This window comes from Lissotriton vulgaris, chromosome 1_1, assembly GCF_964263255.1.
Source record: "Lissotriton vulgaris chromosome 1_1, aLisVul1.2, whole genome shotgun sequence".
Classification (NCBI taxonomy): domain Eukaryota; kingdom Metazoa; phylum Chordata; class Amphibia; order Caudata; family Salamandridae; genus Lissotriton; species Lissotriton vulgaris.
The window spans coordinates 2023734394-2023754828 of NC_141685.1; the positions used below are offsets into that span (position 1 = coordinate 2023734394).

The 20435-nt window shown below is 40.9% G+C and overlaps 1 protein-coding gene across 5 annotated transcripts in view; it reads left to right on the forward strand.

The window, feature by feature from the left end:
* ITPR2 (inositol 1,4,5-trisphosphate receptor type 2) overlaps window positions 1–20435 on the forward strand; it is a 1555333-nt gene that overhangs the window by 973041 nt on the left and 561857 nt on the right. For all 5 annotated transcript variants that reach the window (XM_086920227.1, XM_086920242.1, XM_086920233.1 and 2 more), the window contains one exon: window positions 16341–16449. In XM_086920227.1, the coding sequence (XP_086776353.1) occupies window positions 16341–16449 (109 nt within the window). The remainder of the gene's footprint in view (window positions 1–16340; window positions 16450–20435) is intronic.

Sequence of the window (20435 nt, forward strand, 5' to 3'; positions counted from 1 at the left end):
TCGGTCGTAGCGACCAATGTTGTCATAGGTTTGAGTAAGAATTGTCGTATTTATTTTTTGGTAGGCGGTAAGGTCATGATCGGTGAGCACTAATTGGTAGATCCCTATGAGTGGGCGTCACCCAACACGGATGGGAGCGCTCGGGAGAGGTGGCCATTGGCCCCTCAGTGGGGAGGCGGTCCCGTCTAAGGGCGGGTCGCCGGAAGTAAAGGAAAGGCGGTCAAGGCCCCTTCCTTTGTAGGAGGGGTTACAGCCCCCTCCTGGGGAATTTCCCGGGGCCAGTGTCATCTGCGACGGCAGATGCGGTAAGTTGTGTGGGGTGGGGGGAGGTCCACGATACCTTCTAGATACCACACACAAGTCTTCGAACGACCTTTAAATGGCGTCGAGTCTTAAGTGCCCCCGTCAAGTCAAGGGAAATTGTTAGTAGTTGCACTTGAGGTAAGCCTCTGTGCTGTCGCCCCTCCCAAGTGGGAGGGGTAAGTCTGGTTAGGGATCTTGACACCGGTTATGACCTTGCCGTTGGCCCTTAAACGTTAGGATGTACAATTTCAGTGTTTCTAGAGAATGTTTTGTAGGATGCTAGTTCGGCTAGGAGAACCTCTGTATTAGAGAATATGTTAAGGTTAGCCAAACATCGCAATGTGATAATGAAATTGTACATAACATGAAACGTTTAATGTTTTAATTTTTTGTTTTAATAAATACGGCCGGGATGGTTACTCCATCCCACATCCAAAAACTTTAAGAACTGTTTCCGGTTTTCCTCCTTTCGGGGATTGTGTTGAGAGGGGGTGGCGGGTATCTCAGCCATAATACAAAAACTAGTCAAAATTCATGTGACTAATCCATATTATAAGAAGTACACAAGGATCCAAATTGGATCAAGGAACAAAATCACTCTAACACATACAGCGCAGATCATGAGAAGAACAGGTAACAGCCTTTGGAAACAATTTTAAAAATGCCCAAATGATATGGGTTTAAGCTCTAATTCAAGAAGTATTATTCATAATCTGCAGAAGTTAATCTGGGTTGAAAGAAATCGAGTAAAACATGATCTCTGGGCTAAAGTACTGTATGCAAGTAAACAATCGAATACAAGGGTTTTTGGGAAAACGATAAATGGTTTATCATGTCCCACTGAAACAGCTGTTTCATCTACAGGAGATGAAAAAGATTGGATTAGATTCTTAAAAATACACCTAAATACCAGCTGGGAAGCCAATCACTAAAAGATAATTTGAATGTGACTGGTCTGCTAAGAAATGATCAGGAGCATGACATTGAAATAACAACAAATCAAGTATGCAAACTAATTCATAAGCAGAAAGATGGTGCTCCTGGTCCCAATGGCATTCCGTTCTCACTCTTTAAGGAAACCCCGGATATATGGGTGGATAATCTCACAAAAGTGTTTAAAGAATTTGCCAAGACATCAATAATTCCTGAAACATTGAGGGGCTCATTAATATCACCAATATATAAAAAGGGGGATAGGGAAAATCCTGTCAAATATCAATTAATTACTTTACAATATACAGATGCCAAATTATTTGCAGGAGTTCTATTATCAAAATGATCTGTGTGGGCAAAGGGAAAACAGATAATACCACCAAATCAAAGTGATTTATGCAAGGATTAGGCACCACAACAAATCTATTAGTACTGTCAATATTAATGGATAAATGCATAGTAAAGAAACAACCACTGTATTTGTGTTTTGTGGGCTTTAAGTCGGCATTCGATTGTGTACATAGACAACTACTGTGGCAAAAGTTGACGGATCAAGGTATCCCATTGTCCCTGTTAACATCAATCCAACTCCTCTATTCAAACACCTGGGTCAGAGTTTGGATGGGAGATGGTTCTTGTTTATCAAAGGAAATTACAACTTTCACTGCTTAAAGCAATGGTGTGTATTGGCACCCTTGCTTTTTAACCTGTTCTTATCCGACCTAACTGAAGAATTGGATGAAGTGAATGCCTATCCTCCAAAATTAGCTAGTACACACATATCAAATCTGCTATATGCAGACAGTGTCATCTTAATAAGCCAAACAAAGCTCGGGCTGCAACGGCTGATAAATAGGATAGCAAAGTATTCACAAGATAATGGAATGGTTATAAACGAAACCAAGAAAAAAATTATGGAAGTTAACAAAAATCGAATGTCAAACTATAAACATAAAGGGTTTCTCAACAATTCCCAAATAGAACAAGTAAGAACTTATAAATATTTGGGAGTACTATTTGATGATAAAGGATCTTTTCATCCACACAAGGCTGATATGCAACATAGAGCAAACACACTGCTAACTGCATTTAGAACCTTGCAGAAGTCATTAGGAGGGCTGAGTTATCTACCGCTTTTAAAAGTAATATCGGCAAAACTATTGCCATCAGTAACGTATGGAAGCGAAGCACTATGTGGAAAAGATTCTGTAATCATCAATAATGCTGTGACACCAATTATTTTTTTTTTGATGATCAAGTTTATTGGTATTTTAGAGCACAAATCACAAAAAACAATGGCAGCACAATCCGACATGGTATATAGGTAAATTACATTGGAAAGAAGGACGACAGGGACTTGTACAACACTCTTGGAATGGATAGAACACTTGCATGTAAACATTCTTATACAAGATGCATTCGTGCCCCGCAGGGCACTAAGATGAACCATTTGCCCCATATCTTGCCAAAAAGCTTGTGGCGACCCCGGGCCTCAAAGAGGGGTTTCTCCTGAGTTCCACACCAGTCCACTCCCTGTCTCCATTTCCGCATAGTAGGTGATTTGGCCTGAAACCAAAGTGCCTCTATATCACGTTTCGCCACCGCTGTTCCTAGGAAGCGCTTATCGGCCCGGGAACCATTGAGTCCCTCGAACGCACCCGGGATCAGGCTCAGCGGGTCATAGGGAACCTCCCACCCCAAAGTCTGTGTAAGCTCTAGCTCTTCCCCCGCTCATAATGGTGTAAGAGTGGGGCATTGTCATGTCATGTGGTAGAAGTCCACAGGAGCGTGGTTGCAGCTCGTGCAGGACGGGGACGGTCGCATACGGGCGCTGTAGAGGCGAACTGGGGTGGAAGTAGTAAAGTTGGACTAGACGTAACTTGGAAGTGGTAGTCAGGGTCTTGGGAGCCATGAGGGCATCCCTCCAGTCCGTGTCTTCTAGGGGGCCCAGCCACCCCTCCAGCGGGCACGCTGCAAGTCCAGGGATGCGGGCAATTGTTCACTAAAGAGTGATGAGTGATAAATATGCGACACCCCCCCTCACCCCAGGTTCCCCATCATCACTTGGGCCTCCAGGGGACTGAATTCTGGGAAGGAGGCGGGAGATGGAAAGCGCTCGGAGGCCATGCCGTAGGTGTAAATATTTGTAAAATTGAGAAGAGTGGAGGGAATAGCGGTGTTGTAGGTCTGCAAATGATCTAATGTGGTCCCCTACCCAGACGTCCACCCAACAACGAGATCCCGATGTGGTCCCATCGTCGGATGTCTCGGAGTGATGAAACCTCCTCCAGCCTAACACCACTCCACAGGGGCGTCTGTCTGGTGAGCTTCCGGTCTCCTCTCTTTTGGCGTAAGGCCGTACGCCAGGCCATAAGTACCGTTCGGGTGATGGGGGGGGGGGGGGAGGCCCTGCGGCAGGGGGCCCCATAAAGGTAGGCTTGGAGCTGTGGGAAGTCCATTGACCGGAGCTCCAAATGGTACGCCGGGTCGGACCAGCCGCCCACAAACCAGTCAAGGATCACAATGATCTTCATGGCCAGGTAGTATAGGTGGAGATTAGTTACCCCATGCCCCTATCGTAGGGAGGTATGCAGCAATGCGCCAGTGACAAACGTGACCTCCTGCCTCCTCACAGAAACCGGGCAAGGGCACTATCTATTTCTCTGAACCAACCGCCCAGGAGATGAAGAGTGATATTTTGTAAAATGTATAGAAAACTGGGTAGGAGCATCATTTTAAAAAGGGCGCTCCTGCCAAGAGGATTGTGGGGGAGGAATTGCCTTGGCCTTAATGACCAGGGGCATATGTTCAGGGCCCATTCAAGTTCTGGAAGGAGGGCGACTAACACACCCAAGTCCCTAAACAACTGCCGAGTCCATATTCGTCAAAAAGTAATGCCTCAGTTCCTGCCCGATGGACTCCATGAATTCCGCATCCTGCAGGAACCAGGCATTCATCCGCCATGCCGTATGAGTACCATTAGGGGCGTTCCCGAGACGTAGTGAGATAGGGGAGTGATCCGAGATGCCTCTGGACAAGACAGTGGCCTCGGACATCAGTTGGCAGTCTGGGGCTGGTAGTCGAAACAGATCGATGTGAGAGTGGGTATGGTGGGCCGCTGATGTTTGAGTATATAGTTTTCTGCTGGGGTTCCACACCCTCCAAGCATCGCAAAGACCCAAAGCAGAGGACCAATCGGATAAGCGTTTAGCAGAGGCAAGGCGGAATGCCAAAGGAGCACCTGTCGTGTCGTGAGAGGGTTGCAGAACGGCACTGGAATCCCCTCAAATGACTCTGACCCTGTGGAAAGGAGGAGACCACAAGTGTGAGACGTTGAAGGGCAGAGGTCATGGTGGAGCAGGGAATGTAAGTACACAGAGGATTAACAGGGTGTCCCTCGATCTTATCCGTCTGGGCCACGTATCGACCTTGTGTATCCGTCTCGACCTGCGCCAGGGTGACTGGAAGGCCCTTCTGAAGCATTATGGCAACCCTTCGTAAAACCTGAGTGCCAGACCCTGTCGATACCGGGCAAGGAAGTTGCATTGGGTGCCCATAAGGTGTGTTTCTTGTAGGAACAAGATATCTGGCGCATGTCGCTGGGCGCTGCGAAGGACAGCAATAAGTTTATGCGGTCTATTAGGCTGTTGACGTTCCACAACAGGATGTGGAGGGGTCTATGTAAGGTGGACATCATCAGGGTGGATGATGGTATTATGAAGTTCAACATATCTGATAATATGAATTATTGGCTTATTTATTCATGTTTTTATTATTTTTTAGAATTGGGTTTTATTACAACTGAAATAATTGATACAATATTGTAAGCTTTTAAATAATCAAACAATACAGAATTGAATTGAATACTCACATTTAAACAACAACAAAAAGGAATGTAAGGATAAAAAAGAATGGCAAGAGGCCATAAATAAAATAAAAAAAAAGACAAAGCATGGCTGTGGGGCTTTGGATCACCCCTTAAGCCTCCACTGATCAATCAGCTGGGGCTGAAGAGTGCTCAATAATCCCCTGCAAGGGCTTTAAATATGTGCATAAGGTTGATGATGATGGCCCAGGAGAGGCAGGGGCATCACCAGTGAGTGTAAGTGCAGTTTGGGTGTTGCTTGGAGATCAGTCACTTCCCAGGAAGTGATTTTTTTTTTTAAATGATACCTTATGTCTTCCAGGTCCCTAGATTCATGACCTGGAAAGTCTTATATGGAGCTGGTGCTTTCAGACCCAAAGGCCCTGCAGTGCAGGGACCCCTGTCTGTGGGTTTTATAGCTGCTTGTAGCATGTGTAAACGTAGAAAAAAAACGTATGCACAGTTATTGAAAACTAAATTGCTTTTTGGCAGTGGTAAAGTTAGCAGTGAATCATTACATATATCATGGAAGGTCAATAAAATGCTTTATTGAAGGTAAATAGTGAGACATTACATGCCATAATAAATGCCATTGTAAGATGGTACCATACCTAGTGAATTTAATGGCATTGCATTGGCTTATTATGACCTGTTACTGGTTTCATTAATGCAGCGACATCCTGACAAAAGTAAGCATACTTGAATTTTGAGGACTACATCCTTTTGTATTGTGTCTAGTATACCTGGGGTGAATTGAGGTTATAGGATTCACGGCTCGCTAGGGGTATTAACTGTTAGGGGGTTGTCGCCAGCATGTAGATATTTGTATATTAGTGCATAGTACTGAGTAAGAAAGTATTCTTATCTTTTTTTATCATTTTTTATAACTAAAAGCACTGACTATACAATGATTTATTGGGTTTTTGTTGCATGCCTGTGGACTGCAGTACTAGCCCACACCACCTTCCCCAGAGTAAACCCTGGACTACTCTGTTACTTTGAGAGAGGTAAGTGCTACCTCACGTCCTTTGTTTCCATTAGCCGGAACGTTGCAAACTTATTACTTGAAAAGGACCCACATCCTTCCCAAGTAAAAACCCTCTTTCTCCCATTTTTATTTTGAAATGTCATTGATTTTTTAAGTGGTGCCGCACATGGAGAGACTGGGCCTCATAGTACGTAAAGGCACTACAGCAGACCACAGACCGCATCCTAGTCCGACTATGAGACATACACTAACATACTTTAGTCCCTTGGATGTAACATTGGGAGTTCGCCAGAAAATTAGAATGCTCCATTTATAGTCCTACAAAGGGAGCACAATGTGCTGCCAGTTCTAATGTCCCCCTCGTGTGATATGGGCCTAACCTAGCCTAAGGGCAGGAGCTGATTGAAATATGGAGCAGTACACAAGCAGGCGTCTCTTATGACATGAAAGCAACTATGAAACAAGCATTTGCAATGCAATCGGTTCCCCATATGGGAAAGTTAGAGCTTTTGGCGATGTAAATGACAATGGGGCACATGCATCAAAGGAAATTGCATTCGCAAATGCTGCAAATCGCATAATTTGGCCATTTGCGAATGCAATTCCCATTTTTGGGATGCATTAACATTTTTGTAATTTTCGCAATTGAAGAAATCGCAAAATTGCGATTTCTTAAATTGCGATTGCATTTAAGGAATCTCAAATTGAGATTCCTTAAATGCAATGCATCAAACTCTATTTGCAAATAAGGGGAGCAAATTACCATGAAGTTGACCTTCATGGTAATTTGCAAAAACTTTGAAAAATGCACTAAAGTGCATTTTTCAAAGTTCCATTTTACACACACATGCCCTGGGGACATGTGAGTGTGCAAAATGTACTTCTAAGCAGATTTCAGGGGTGCAACAGGGTGTCCTTTGGACACCCCTGCACCCTTGAAATTGCATTCTTAATTTGCGAATTTCTAATGGTGAATTGCAAATTAAGAATGTCTTTCCATTCATTCCTATGGGCCTCTAGGCCCATGGGAATGGATGGGAAGGTATTCCTTAATTGCGATTCTCAATTAGAGAATCGCAATTAAGGAATTTTAAGAAATCGCAATTTTTATAGCCATTTCTTGATGCATTGCAGTTTGCAATTCCTTAATTGCGATTCCTTATTTTTCGCAATGAAGGAATCGCAAAATGCAAAATTGATGCATGTGCCAGAATGGTTTTTACTTATTTTTTTTTCTTGGCAGAGGAGTGGATGCATGTTTTTAAGGACACTTTAGTTTGTCCTCTTATGAGCATTGATTTTGCAACGGACCCCACTATTGTTAAAATGCAATTACAGTATAAATACAGTAGATACGTAAACTAAAGCACAAGAGGTTTGTCCACAATGACACAGTGTGTGCAAGTGGAACATGCGTTAAATGTTTTCCTTTATGAGTGGGGAAAATCAGGGAAGAGCACCATATTAAAAATGGTTCTTCACTTTGTTGCTGTCCTCATCATATCCAGTTGGATTATGTAAAGAGAGCCTGATGCCAAATAATGATCCTTGCAAGATATTAGGCATACCGACCCTGCGCTGCTAATACACACTTTGCTTGGCAGCCTGCTACACAGGTCTCGATGTACCTTGCAGGTTACAGTTGTATTGTGCAGCAGGTTTCACTAAGGCATTCATCCTTCAGAGAGCGATATAGTAGGTACTATTATGTGGAGCAATTGTAAAGTTGCTGGAGTACCATATATTATGGTGCAGGCGAAGACCCACAAAGGAACACACAGTGCCTGTCAAGCTGTGTACCATGGACAGAACAATAGGTGGTTTCCAGAGCTGCACAGTTGCAGTATGCTGTCCTGTGCATGCACAGACAGCACCACAGCCAAGACTTGGAGGAAGCCGGAGCTGGAAAGGCCTTGCTCAGCATAGATGCTGCTTGTTTGTCACTACTCTGAGAAAGAGAGAAGAGAAGCTGGAAATATAAAATTGTCAACACTATCGCACCACAGGAAAAATGTTCGCCTCTATGGATGGCAACCATTGACTGGAAATATAAAAAAGGCCAGTAAACTACAATTTAAAAAATGTGCCAGTGTTCACCACATCCTAGTGTTTTTTTTTTTTTTTTTAGCTAAACAAACCAGCAACACTGGATGGGAGTGGCGAGGAGTGATGATGGGGGAAGCAACAATAAGACAAGAGAAACACCATGATCGACTCCTGTGGTTCGATCTCCACGACATCCACCGGCTGCTTTACAACTTTGGCTTCTACTGTCTTGTGTCCGTTCTTGGTGGTTTGTGCTACCAATCAGACATGGTGTTTGCGAAGCGGGTGGCAAAATATAAAATGTTTAAGTGCTTTCATCTCGTGTGGCACATAGCATGCGGGATATCAATTATGGATGAGAAGGAGATATGACAAAGCATTCAGTAAACCCGACCCAGCCCAAAGTGAGAGTACCCATATACCTGCCGTTTATGAAGCAAAGACTTGGCAAACTAAATGCAAAAGTAAACTATAGACAATGAAACTTTGCAGTTTGTCAATTGTTTTGTTGTTAAAAAATTTCAAATGGTAATACTTTGTACTGAATGTGAGGCACTGGGATGTCCGCTGCAGCAGACTAGCTGCAGACCAAGTGAGGCAGATGGTAGTTCCAGGAGGCCAGCACGGAGCATGGTCGGACCACTTGAGGACTGTTTCTGCTGCGTTTCTGCTCAGAGGGTGAGGAAGAGCTGGAAAGCAATTAATTAAACCAGTGATGGGCGGAAAACAATAACAAGCATTTACAATGCAATGGTTTCGCCTTTGGAAAAGTTAGAGTTATTGGCATTGTAAATGACAAAATTTGTATTTATGTGTTGGTTTTGAAAACAGATAAATAAATGGCATTGCCATCCCTATGCACTCCCTATGCACTCTGCCCTCCCTATGCACTCTCTTCAAGTTCCAACAAAATGGAGCGGTCAAATGACCACATCCTAGGAGAGACCTTGGACAAACCTTCCAATCTTAAACTGCAGTGTGATCTGATAAGTGTATAGGAGAATAGTTAATCGATTTTACTACATTCTTCCAAGACTGACTGACCAAAATGAAATCAATCCTTGATTTGTGGTGATATTTATGATTGTAAAATGAAACGCCTAACTGCTGACCTGACCTAACCCCTCATATGTCCAAAAAACCATACTGTCTCATACTTTCTACTAGAAAAGACCTCGTTTTAGAGGCTATTTGCGCACAACTGTAAGGAGATTTATCCAAAAAAGGATCTAACACTATATTAAAATCACCTGCAAAAATAATCGGGGCTGAGTAGAGCAGTAAATGTAAAAAAATGGACGCGCTGTTGAGCTTGGCGGTCTCTGCTTTAGTCTGGGGTGGGTACTGTTGGCTGGCTTGATCCTAACCTTTTGGTATCCCAGCTCTGGTCTTCCACACCCCACGCTGTATTCCACAGTCATCCGTATTTCCGGCCGCGTCACGTCGGAAAAGAAAAGACATAATTGTACTCCAAACCACATACATCTACTCCACTCCATAACACATGGGTAAAAGATATTGTAATTTACAACGTCAGTAACTCTAACTCTCGCAAATGCGAGACCTATTGGCATTGCCAATGCTTGTTTAGAACTGTAGTCGATTAAGTGCCTCAAGGAAAACATTCTGGTTAAGGAGATGAAGGCTGTAAATTAACATTACTGTCTTTAAATGCTTACATTACTTTGATGTTTTCCTTTAGTGGAGACGAGGTGTTACAGTGTGTTCGTTGCCTTTTGACTTGCACCAACTTAAATAAAAAAAAAGGTGACTGCCATTGAACTGGTCTGTCTGATCTGCATGGTCCAGGTAGGTTCTCACACTCTGAAGGATATCTCACATGAACACGTACCAGTTTTTGTCCAAAACGTCTTCAAAGATTTAAACATTATTATCCTGCTTTTATCCCAATGTTTAAGGGGGTAATGTGAGAAACCCAAATAGACAGGAATAATAAACACAGGAACGATAACCCCTGGTGTGTTCCATTAATAGCAGACAAAATGGATGCAAAAGTAAATAAACATTCTAGATCGGTTCCATTGTACGCACCCAGCACGATAGCCGTCAGGTTCTCATTTGGGTAATGAAGTTGCATATTACTTACATATGTCATTACTGGTGTAATGTACACCAGTAGTTTAATATCACAAGGCCCGCCTAGGCAACATTTCACATTTCTCTTTCAGTAAGTCCTGAAAAGTATAGAGTGCAACTTACTTTTTATTTTCACTCTAAGGCACATAAGCATTTCCAATCTTAGATTAATAACGGTAATAAAGACCTTCCCCTACGTACTGTGCATCTAAACAAGCTATCTGCGTCAGGAAGCTATTTTAAACCAACGGCTATTTTCTTTGCAATTAAAGATAGATGACTAAAACGTTTAGGGCACTGATTCGAGTACAACCACCAGCCACCTCATTGTATTAATTGCGTTTTTTATTTCAAGTAGATCGCTCGCCTTCCTTCAATTTTAAGACCTATAAGTCAACTATTCTTTTTTACTATCATAACGGGACATTCTGAGTAACATTTCTTTTTTTTAGCTCAAAGACATATAGGGACAATTATAAGCGGGCATCCATACCTGTCAGCCAGTGCCTAACTGGGAGCAAGTGCAACCCGGCACTTTGAGCTATGGGTTGCATATAGACATATCCTCTGAGAGAGGCCTTTGCGTCACAGTGCCTCTGCCCGTTTCGCATAAAATATTGTGTCCTTCTGCAAGACATGACCTGCGCCTTACCTTCACAGCGCCCCTGTTATGTTTCCCACCGCCACCACCTTCCATCCCGGCTCCAAAGCCACCACCGGCCCTGTTGTTGACAGCCGCGGCAGCCATGCTGACATTGCGATGATACCATCTGCAATAGTCCCAAAAGGGGGGGCTGGGCTAGGATTTACGTCAATCACACTAAAATAAAAAGCACGTCGATAGCGCCGGCCGGCGTAGTCTCTGGAGCAGCATAAACAGCCACGTTTTAGTAAGACCCGACTTTGTTAAAAAGAATTTATATTTTTTGTTTTCAAATCGCTGATTATTCACACCCCCATTTGTTTAGTCAAGTGGTGTTTTCTGCAACCTACTCTTAAAGGGCAAGTACGCTTGCGCAGAATCTCGACCAACGAAAGATTCTGCATTCTCTAAATATGTACGTGCAAAAAGATCAGGCTGGCAAGTATTTTGGGAGCAACCAAACGTGATTGCCATCTTAGAATGGTACCAACCTGGAACTCTTTATGGAGCGGAAGAGGACACGGACGGCGGGAGGGGGGCGGGAGAGGACGAGGGGGGCGGGAGAGGACACGGGAGGCGGGAAACATGCACAGGACAGCGAGGGGAGGGGGGACGGCGGGAGGAGGGACACGGAGGAAGGCAGGACAGCTGCAAGCACGGCCCGGCCGGACCAGATTCGGGGGCGTTCCCGGCTTTTGGCATGACGTAGCCAAAAGCCAAAATTTCTCGGGAACGCCCCCGAATCTGGTCCGGCCATGACGGACGCCTCTCTGTTCCAATGGCTAGCCTCCATTTATGGAGCTAGCCAATCGAACAGAGGGGCGTATTCAAGAGTCCTTACTGGAAACTACAGATTTCTCTGGGGGCGGAGCTTACGCTCCGTTCCCCAGTCGAAACCTAAAAACAGGGAAATCCTTGGCAAATGCAGCTTGGGGAATGGGAGTAGGTACAAGAAACAGTACCTGCATCAAAGCGGAGGGGCGATAATTGAAGGGAATTAATCTGTAGTTGAGCGGTGCTGCTGAGCTACAAACAGATATGATGTATTGGGTGCGGGAACCAAACGGAAGGCAGCAAAGAAAAGTGACACTAGAGTCAGTCTATGGTAAGTAGCTGGTAGGATCAAAGCCCTTTTATTGGCTTCAGCATGTCTTGCTGCAGCGAATGCGCTCTGCCACGCTCAACCTGAAAATAGGACCATTCTTCTATGGTGCTCGCTCAGCCTCTTCTGAAGCAACTGGTTGAGACACAACTCAAAGTCAACATGTGGAGAGAGAGATTTCTACTGACCAGAAGCTGAACATTTGTTGGTGCATACAGCAGATCTTGCTTGGTTCTATTTTTTTAAAGAAGAATTCTTTGTCAGATCCAGAATCTCTGCATCCCAGCAGCACTTCTTGAGATCCCACTTGGAAAACCGTTGACAGTGAACTGCGCTGGACAGATGGGTATTGTATGGAGTTGAAAGGTGGAGAGGGACTCCTTACCCTAAAAGTTGTCACTTGCCAGATTGAATTGTAGAAGGCAAAGCACACAAATACTTTCCATGCCAAGAGGCACAGGTCCTGCATCACTGCATGGGTAAATATGGATGTGGGGTGTGTTGTAACCTATTAAAGATGGTTTGAAGTTATGTCACGTGACAATAGTATAATAGTTTCTCTTTTAAAAGCCCTTGCTTTCTTCACTGGTACTTCAGAACCTGCTGGGACTCTTTCCCCCTTTCTGCCGCATGGAATCTACTCACTGGCACAAAAACATATGAAGAGTTTCGATCCTAGCTGTGAACCTTTCCAACTGAAAATGGTTTGGACATTTATGTTTATTTTATTAACCTTATTTTATTAGGTTGTGTAGTTACACAAAACACCTTCTCGTATGAATTTTCTGCTTTAACCTTACCAACAAAAATGAGCCAAATAACAAACAAATGCTGGAGCAATCCTAAGGGTTGCATTAATTCGTACTCCAAATGCTGGTGGCTTCACTGAAGAATTGTTCACACCTGGCTACATTAAATAAAAATGAAACCCAGTCTGTTTTCAAAAGAGAAAACGGAAGCCCATCAAGCACTATATAAAAACCTTTCTTTAACGTCTTTCACATTTTGGAGACTGAAACAATTAAACATCTTTCTTTGTTTCTGCCCTGAATCGCTTGCTTAAGTAGTCCACTGCATGATGAAACCTCATTTAAAAAAAGCTGTAAGGTCTCAGAGATTCTTGGTATGCAAATATCAGTTAATTTAATGAATGTTTGATTGAAAAATGTAACATATTTCCCATTGTGAGTAATCTCTTGGCAATAAAACTGAAAACATATTCAAAGGTAGACCAGTGCAAGCCATGTTTAGCGCCTCCTTCAATGTAAGATGTTGTCTTTCAGCCCAACAGAGATTGAGATAGGATGGGAACAGGTTTTGCCTGCTTTTTTTCTGGGCTGATGCACTACTAAGCACATTTACCTTGATGAACTTCATGTGATTGCTTTATTTGATGCTTGGAAATAACTGCATAGAGAGCCTCTGCATGTACCGCCATGGAGAGCTGGAAGCATCTTTAAGGTCAGTGTTAAAGTGATGAATTTTCCCAAAGAGGCAGAGGATTTTGTGCCTGACCACAACTCGCATATGGAAAATGGAAGCTAACACAACATCAAAGGGAATCCACTATCAAATTATGGATCCAGTGTATAGCATGGGTTAGAAGGACACAAATCTGCAAAGGTCCCATTGAAAATTGATCTTTGCACTGTTTACCATGCAGCACTACATCTGATAAATGTTGATTTACAGACAGCCTGGAAAATTGAACCACTTCAGTGCTTACAACATTATGCCTTAATTCCATTTGTTGTAATGCATCTAGCTGTGGCACTTAAGCTAAGGTGGCCTGACATGATATCTTCGAGGACAAAAGCATTTAAAGTAAAGTGACAAATGGAACCTAAATCTAGATTATACAAATCTAAAAATAAACTAATACATTTTGATCTTAAAGCTGTGGTACACATTAAAAAGGAGCAAACAAAAAAACACTGTTCATATTGGTTATGTCAATTCTGTCTCAGCAAAACAATTACAAAAAGCACCCATGAAATCCTTATAAGACCATCTACTTTGTTCCTTATTTTGAGGCAGGATTATGAAGTAGGTTTTAGAGAGGTGATGAGCCTCCAGCTAATTCAGTTGAGGAGATACGCCCATCAATTTTCAGCTATCCAAGACATTATTAATCTCATTCGATCTGCACATGATCAGATCTGATGATATTTTGAGCATGATTGTGATGCTTCAGCACCGATTAAACCCATACAGCATATTCATTTTCTGAAATTAATATTGAAGGTATTACAGATAATTTCAATATCTAGGTTTGCTATGCAACATAACTAGCGTTTAGAGGTTTGCACAAACAAATGTGAATTCATTGCTCTGTTTAAATGTATGCAAAATCACAGCAGGGCTGACTGTAAGAATGTTTTTGGATAAGTCTTATTTTACTAAATAGCGAAAAGCAGTTAGAATCACAATTGAAAAACCAACTAAATACATTGTTTTCTTAGTTATACAATAACTTAAAAAGCATTAGAGGATAAAAAAATAGTGTGGATGGAAAAATGTCCCCTTCCTACACCTGACCAACCTCTACGCTATAAGTACAACAGATGTCAGTAAATAGATCTCAGTATTCAGTAGTCTGAAGAGGTTGTTTTGTTTCATTTTTGTTAGTTTGCTACCAGTGTAGCGAAAACACTTTTCATACACTTTATCAACTGTTATCAATGGCAGTGAAACAAGTTTAATGATAATCTTGGAGGAGGTCAAGCCATTGGTTTATTCAGTAGTTTTCATGTGCCATTGTTTCTAGGACTATAACATGTCAGAATGTATTGTACACTTGAAGGTCAACTTTTTAGTTGTTGCCGCCACTCACTGACATTTTACTTGCAAGGGACTGAATGATTTTCCCAGACTCAACTGCTTTATCTTACTGTGCTGCTCCAACCTGTAGTGCCAGCTTCACTGGCGAAATGAACTGCGGAATGTCAGTCACCAGTGGGGTATTCCAGAAAATAGCAGCTTTCACTTGCCACTTTGCATTCTCCCATGGTGCCCACACTTTTAGATGCAGTAGTGTGAGCCTGAATACATGAAATGAGCTGAAGAGCAGGCTGTAGTTACAGACGCCACTAGCTCTTCCTGCGCATAGGACACTTTTAAGATGAGTAGGAGGAAGGGCAGGTTAGCTGGATTCCACCAGCAAGAGTTCCTATTGTGTGCTGAAAAATGCTTTGCCAAATCAAAAATGCTAACAAAAAAATTAACTCTTTCTATATCATGTTCATATTTTCATTGTCTCTTAAAATAAAAACAATGAGCCCTCGGCCCATGGTGACCACCACCCAGAAGTCAATAACTGCTGGTTGGCAGCATTCACTTGATTGTGCTTTTTGTATCAATCAGTCTTTTACTGCTCTTACATTTGTAAAACACTGTGCCAACACAATATAGAAAACACTTTTAAAAACCTGCATAATTGTTTTAGTAAAGAATGGTTCTCTAAAGGATGAATGACATATAAATGTTTAAATGCCTTTGCTGACAACCACAAATGAATGTCTTGCAGGACACTGTAAGCAATATCACTCATGTTATGTGTAATGACATTTTATGTAGCTTGGTGAGGTGAAGATAAACAACGTTAAAATAATTAAAACAAGACCAAAAGTGGTATGTTTAGAAATTAGTTGACTACATTTAAATATTGCACACATACTTTAGATATTTTAATAATATTTTGTTGCTTATATTGGTCCAGCTTGCTGCAGATTTTGTACCAGAAGAATTCATTAGTTTATCATACCCTCAAGGGATGAACAGCTAAAGAGTATCATGATTTGATACAACCTGGCTATTGACTGCATGAGCTGCAGTATTTTAAATGGGCAGCATACTTGTGAAATAAGGGTTAACATTCTTGAAGTCATGCAATATATATGCCAGTCCTCCCGGATGACACATTCCTGAATTGATGAAGATCTCAGGCTATGCAGCCCAAAGAACATTAACATTTGAACCTTAAATACACCGAAGACTTGTATTGGCATCACTTCACTACTAATGATAATATCAGAAACCTACTCAAGCTTGTGATAGAATACTTGAGACTAAGGTGTGAAGGTATCGGCGTCCGAGAGCACTATAAGGCCATGCTCAATGCAAGACAGCGCTATACAAATCTCTGTATCAAAACAATGTTTTATAGGTAGTATTGTTGTAAATCTAGATTCACTCCAGCTGTGGACTTGCAATCATGATGTGTATTGAACTTGCTTCTGGTATTCCCCATGAGCTTTGAATGTTCTGCAGTTGCTTTTGTAGTAAAATCCTGTTAAGTAGGCTTGCAAGATGTGTTGTTTATAAAATGTTAACCTTAAACTGTTATTTTTACTTTTTGCTTTAGGTTGATTAATCATACTAAAAAGTTAATGGAAAAAGAGGAAAAGCTTTGTATTAAAATTCTGCAAACGCTACGAGAAATGCTGGATAAGAAAGACAGCTTTCCAGAAGAGGTACCAAACTTTTGTTTCATAGTAGAAAATTGTTTCTTCTATTCAGGCTTCTCTGGCAATCTTCAATTTTAGTTGAATGCAGTTTTTCATTCAACCTATTGTACATTAATAGGAAAAATGTGTATGCTGACTCTAGATATTGTATACTCTGTCTCAAAATGTATGCCATATTACCTCAGAAAATAATATAAAGATTTACTTTTTTTTAATAGTTATTAATGTGAAAAAAACCTCTTTACATTTCTACAGATTTTGGAAGTAGACATTTTAAGGCCAAACCGTGTTTTCAGTTGGATGCAGTTTTTAGGTTTGCCTTGCTTGTATTTTCCAACTCTTTCTAACTTCATGGTGCTCATTAAGGTCACAGAAAAGGGGGGAAACCAAGAGGTGGTTCTTTTGTTGCTGATACTGCGCACCAATAAAGATATAAATAGTGATTGGCTGTAGCTCATATTTCAAAAATAAAGAAGAGCCTTTTATCAATGTATTGTCAACTTGCATCTAGCTCTTTTTAGTTATGCGAAGAGATGTGTCTGCTTGACAACTATTGATTGCCAAGTGCGAAATGGCAAATTAGTGATTTCTAAGTTTTAATCCCAATTGCCACTTAGTTACATATTTAAAAAATATTAAAATTTAAACAAAATGGCATTTAGGCTAATTGTACGCATTCTTTCTCCTGTTCATGGAAAGCAAACATCATTATTGAAATAATATTGGCAAGCGTTTGTATTGGAATCTGTTATGTTGACTTTGAATAATATTTTCAGCCGCTGTGGATTAAACATACCTAAATTTGACATTGTAGCTTGTGACTCTTGAGTGATAATGGTAATTGTTAGCAAAGCTTGGATTACTCAAATAGTAGTCTATTAAAAGCATCCTTTTTAATTGTAGAACTTTACTGAAAAGCACAGAATTGTGGAGAGGTGCAAAGATTTACAAAGAAATTTAATTGAAAAGTTTGTTTTTAAATCCGAAATGGTACATGGTTTTTTTAAACTATTGGTGAAATAATAGACAACCTAGCTTTAAAATTACATTGTAATATCACAACTTTAAGTAGTTGTCCTTTACAATAAATGAACATGTATAAGGCTATTTTTTTAATTAGACAGCAGTACCATCCCTTCTAGTGTCTTTGTCTGTTTGCACAGATTTAATAGTATGGATTTCTTGCTGATATGAATACTGTAAGAATATCTAGAAGCGAAAAACGATCTAACATTAAAACAATAACACATCCAAGGTATACACAAATGATGCTGCCATTCTTTGGGAGAAATTGGCTTTAGTGACGAATAGTCCATCAGACACTGATTGGTCCCGTCCTTGTAACCATTTGGACCGACCAAACGCTTGTTGCGGTTATGGAGATTAACAACCTAGTCACTGCTCATGGAGCCACTGGATACTCTATTTTGGTCTATTGCATGATTTATTTGCACTGCTGTAACCTCTTGCTTACCTGCTTTGTCTTGATGTCACACTGAAAATAATTCAACTCTAAATAAAAAAATATAAAAGGCGCTTGTTGCCTTAGGCTTTTTGTTGCTAATGTTAGAAATGTGCGACCTGAGACAGCTTAAAGGCATAGAGTTTAGTCATCTCCATAGACGCAGAGATACAATTTATAGAATTGCTTGTGAAAGTTGTGAACATAGCAGAGGCTAGTGATATGAATTTTTGTTTTAAGATGTTGCAGATAGCTAAATTAATGTTCAGTCAAGATGGTAACTCCTAGTTTGTGCCCCATTTGACTTTATCAAATCAGCCTGATCTACAAAAGCAAATAGAACTAATTAGTAGACTAGAAGAATGTTAGTCATTATTATTGGGAGTAATCACATTTTATTCAGTACATCGGGAGTACACTACAGTCCTATACATTTTGACTTTACAGGTAAGAGTGTAAGTTTCACTTTTAACATATTTAAATGTTTATAAATATATAAGTAAATGCAATCATTTATAATTTATTCGTAATGATATATTAATGTGTTAATTAACTTATTTACATTTTATTAATTTACAATCTAGAATTTAGTATTAATAATTAAACTAAATGTAAGTGTAAAATAACAATAATATTATAATAACATAATTAAGCATTAAGATTCTTACTTTTAATGTAATAATACTTAATTCAATTTTACTTAATGGAATATAATTATTAACTGCTTATCCCTGACCTCTAGAACCCTTACTATCCCTAAACGTTTCCCATTCCTGAACCTGAAAAACCTCTTAGTACCACTAAACACTACCCATGCCTGAATCCTAAAAACTCCTAACTTCATCTATAGACTACACATCCCTTGACTATAAAAATGCTTTGCTACCCCATACACCTTCAAACCCTAAATACTGCTTAGTACCCCTATAAACTTCCCATCCCTGAACCCTAAATGTTCATACATCCTCCATATACTACCCATTCTGGAACCCTAAAACACTGTACTAACCTACAGAGTACCCACCCCTGCGCCTTAAAAATCAGTGCTATCCCTATACATTGCCTATATCTTAAAACTTAAAAAAATATATATTACATTAAAATTGTGAAATATTTCAATAAATTCATATTTCGTGATACAATGTATTGCTAGTTTAATTACAATACATTTACATATTTGATCTATAATGTTTAAAAGTAAAAAATTGTTCAACTCTACTTTTGTTGGCATTATTGTTTTAAGTAACATATATAAATGTATCGAATAGCACTCTTTACAATGCATTTACAACGCAAGTCGTTACAACAACGCGTTGTTACATCGCATGCCATAACAATGCAAGTCTTTACAACGACTTGAGGTGGGGGGCACTGGAGTTTGGAATAGTATAATTTACAATCCCAACTCCAGTGTGACCATTTCGCCCATACATACAAACTTGAGGCGGATCTCTTCCACCAGTGCCCACTCCAACATGTCCTTTTTCTATTTATCTGCTGTAGACCCAGCACTGGCCACCCAGTTTATTGCCACCCACTGTTTTGCCAACAAACACTAGTTTTGCAAATCTATAGTGCATCACCCTGTTTTTGCTTTGGGAATCGTGCACAGCAAACAGTGCTGGATCTGCAGTTGGATACCTATAGCAGGTACTTCCTCCCAGTATCTCTTCAACATCTTGCACAACCATGTTAGGTGGATGAATGTGGCACCTGGCTCGTTACACCTAGTGCTCACTGATGACTGATTATGATTGATCTTATGTAGCCTATCAGGGGTCCTATACGTTCAGTGTAAAAAATGAAAGTGTATGAGTTTAAACCTGGCGTTACTGGCGATTTCTTGAACTTGAGCACAAGTAAAAGCCTATTCCTCATCAGGGGATTTTGCAAATCAATATCTCTTGTCTGCCACGCCTTAAGCATTGGCATCAGTTGATCTTGTCCGCCCTCCAATAATATCTCCAACTCCTGAGACACCCGTGGTACATTCGAGAAAGACCCGATATCCCTGGTAGTGCGCGCAGGCTTCACAAATAAAAAAATGTTGCCTGCTGTAAGTAACCCTGACACTCTCCCTAGCCTCCTCAAATGTAATGAATGAATCTGCTTGGTAGAGGTACCCGGACCCAGCAGAGGCGTTCATTACATTTGAGCACCAGGGGTTCCTGTCAGGGTTACTTTCTTTTGCTTGTTAACTCGCAGGGAAGACATTTTTTCAAAAGCTGTAATTCTCAGAACAGAATTAGTAGTGATTCCTCTGGTCTGACCTCGTACACCAGGGTGCCGTCTTCGTACATGGGTACAACATGGGTCTTATGTCCCGCCCTCATGCCACAGGGTCGCAGGGTATGTCGCAGTCTCATAATGAAGGTGCAAAATTAACATTTTCGTTTATTGATACTGGGCAGAACAAACACTAATGTTCAGAGGGTGTTTTGGTAGCAGTATAATCACTGTTTTTCCAAACATTTCAAGATGGAAAAAAAGAAGGATGGGCATTGGGAAATCTAACATAGAACTTTAAATT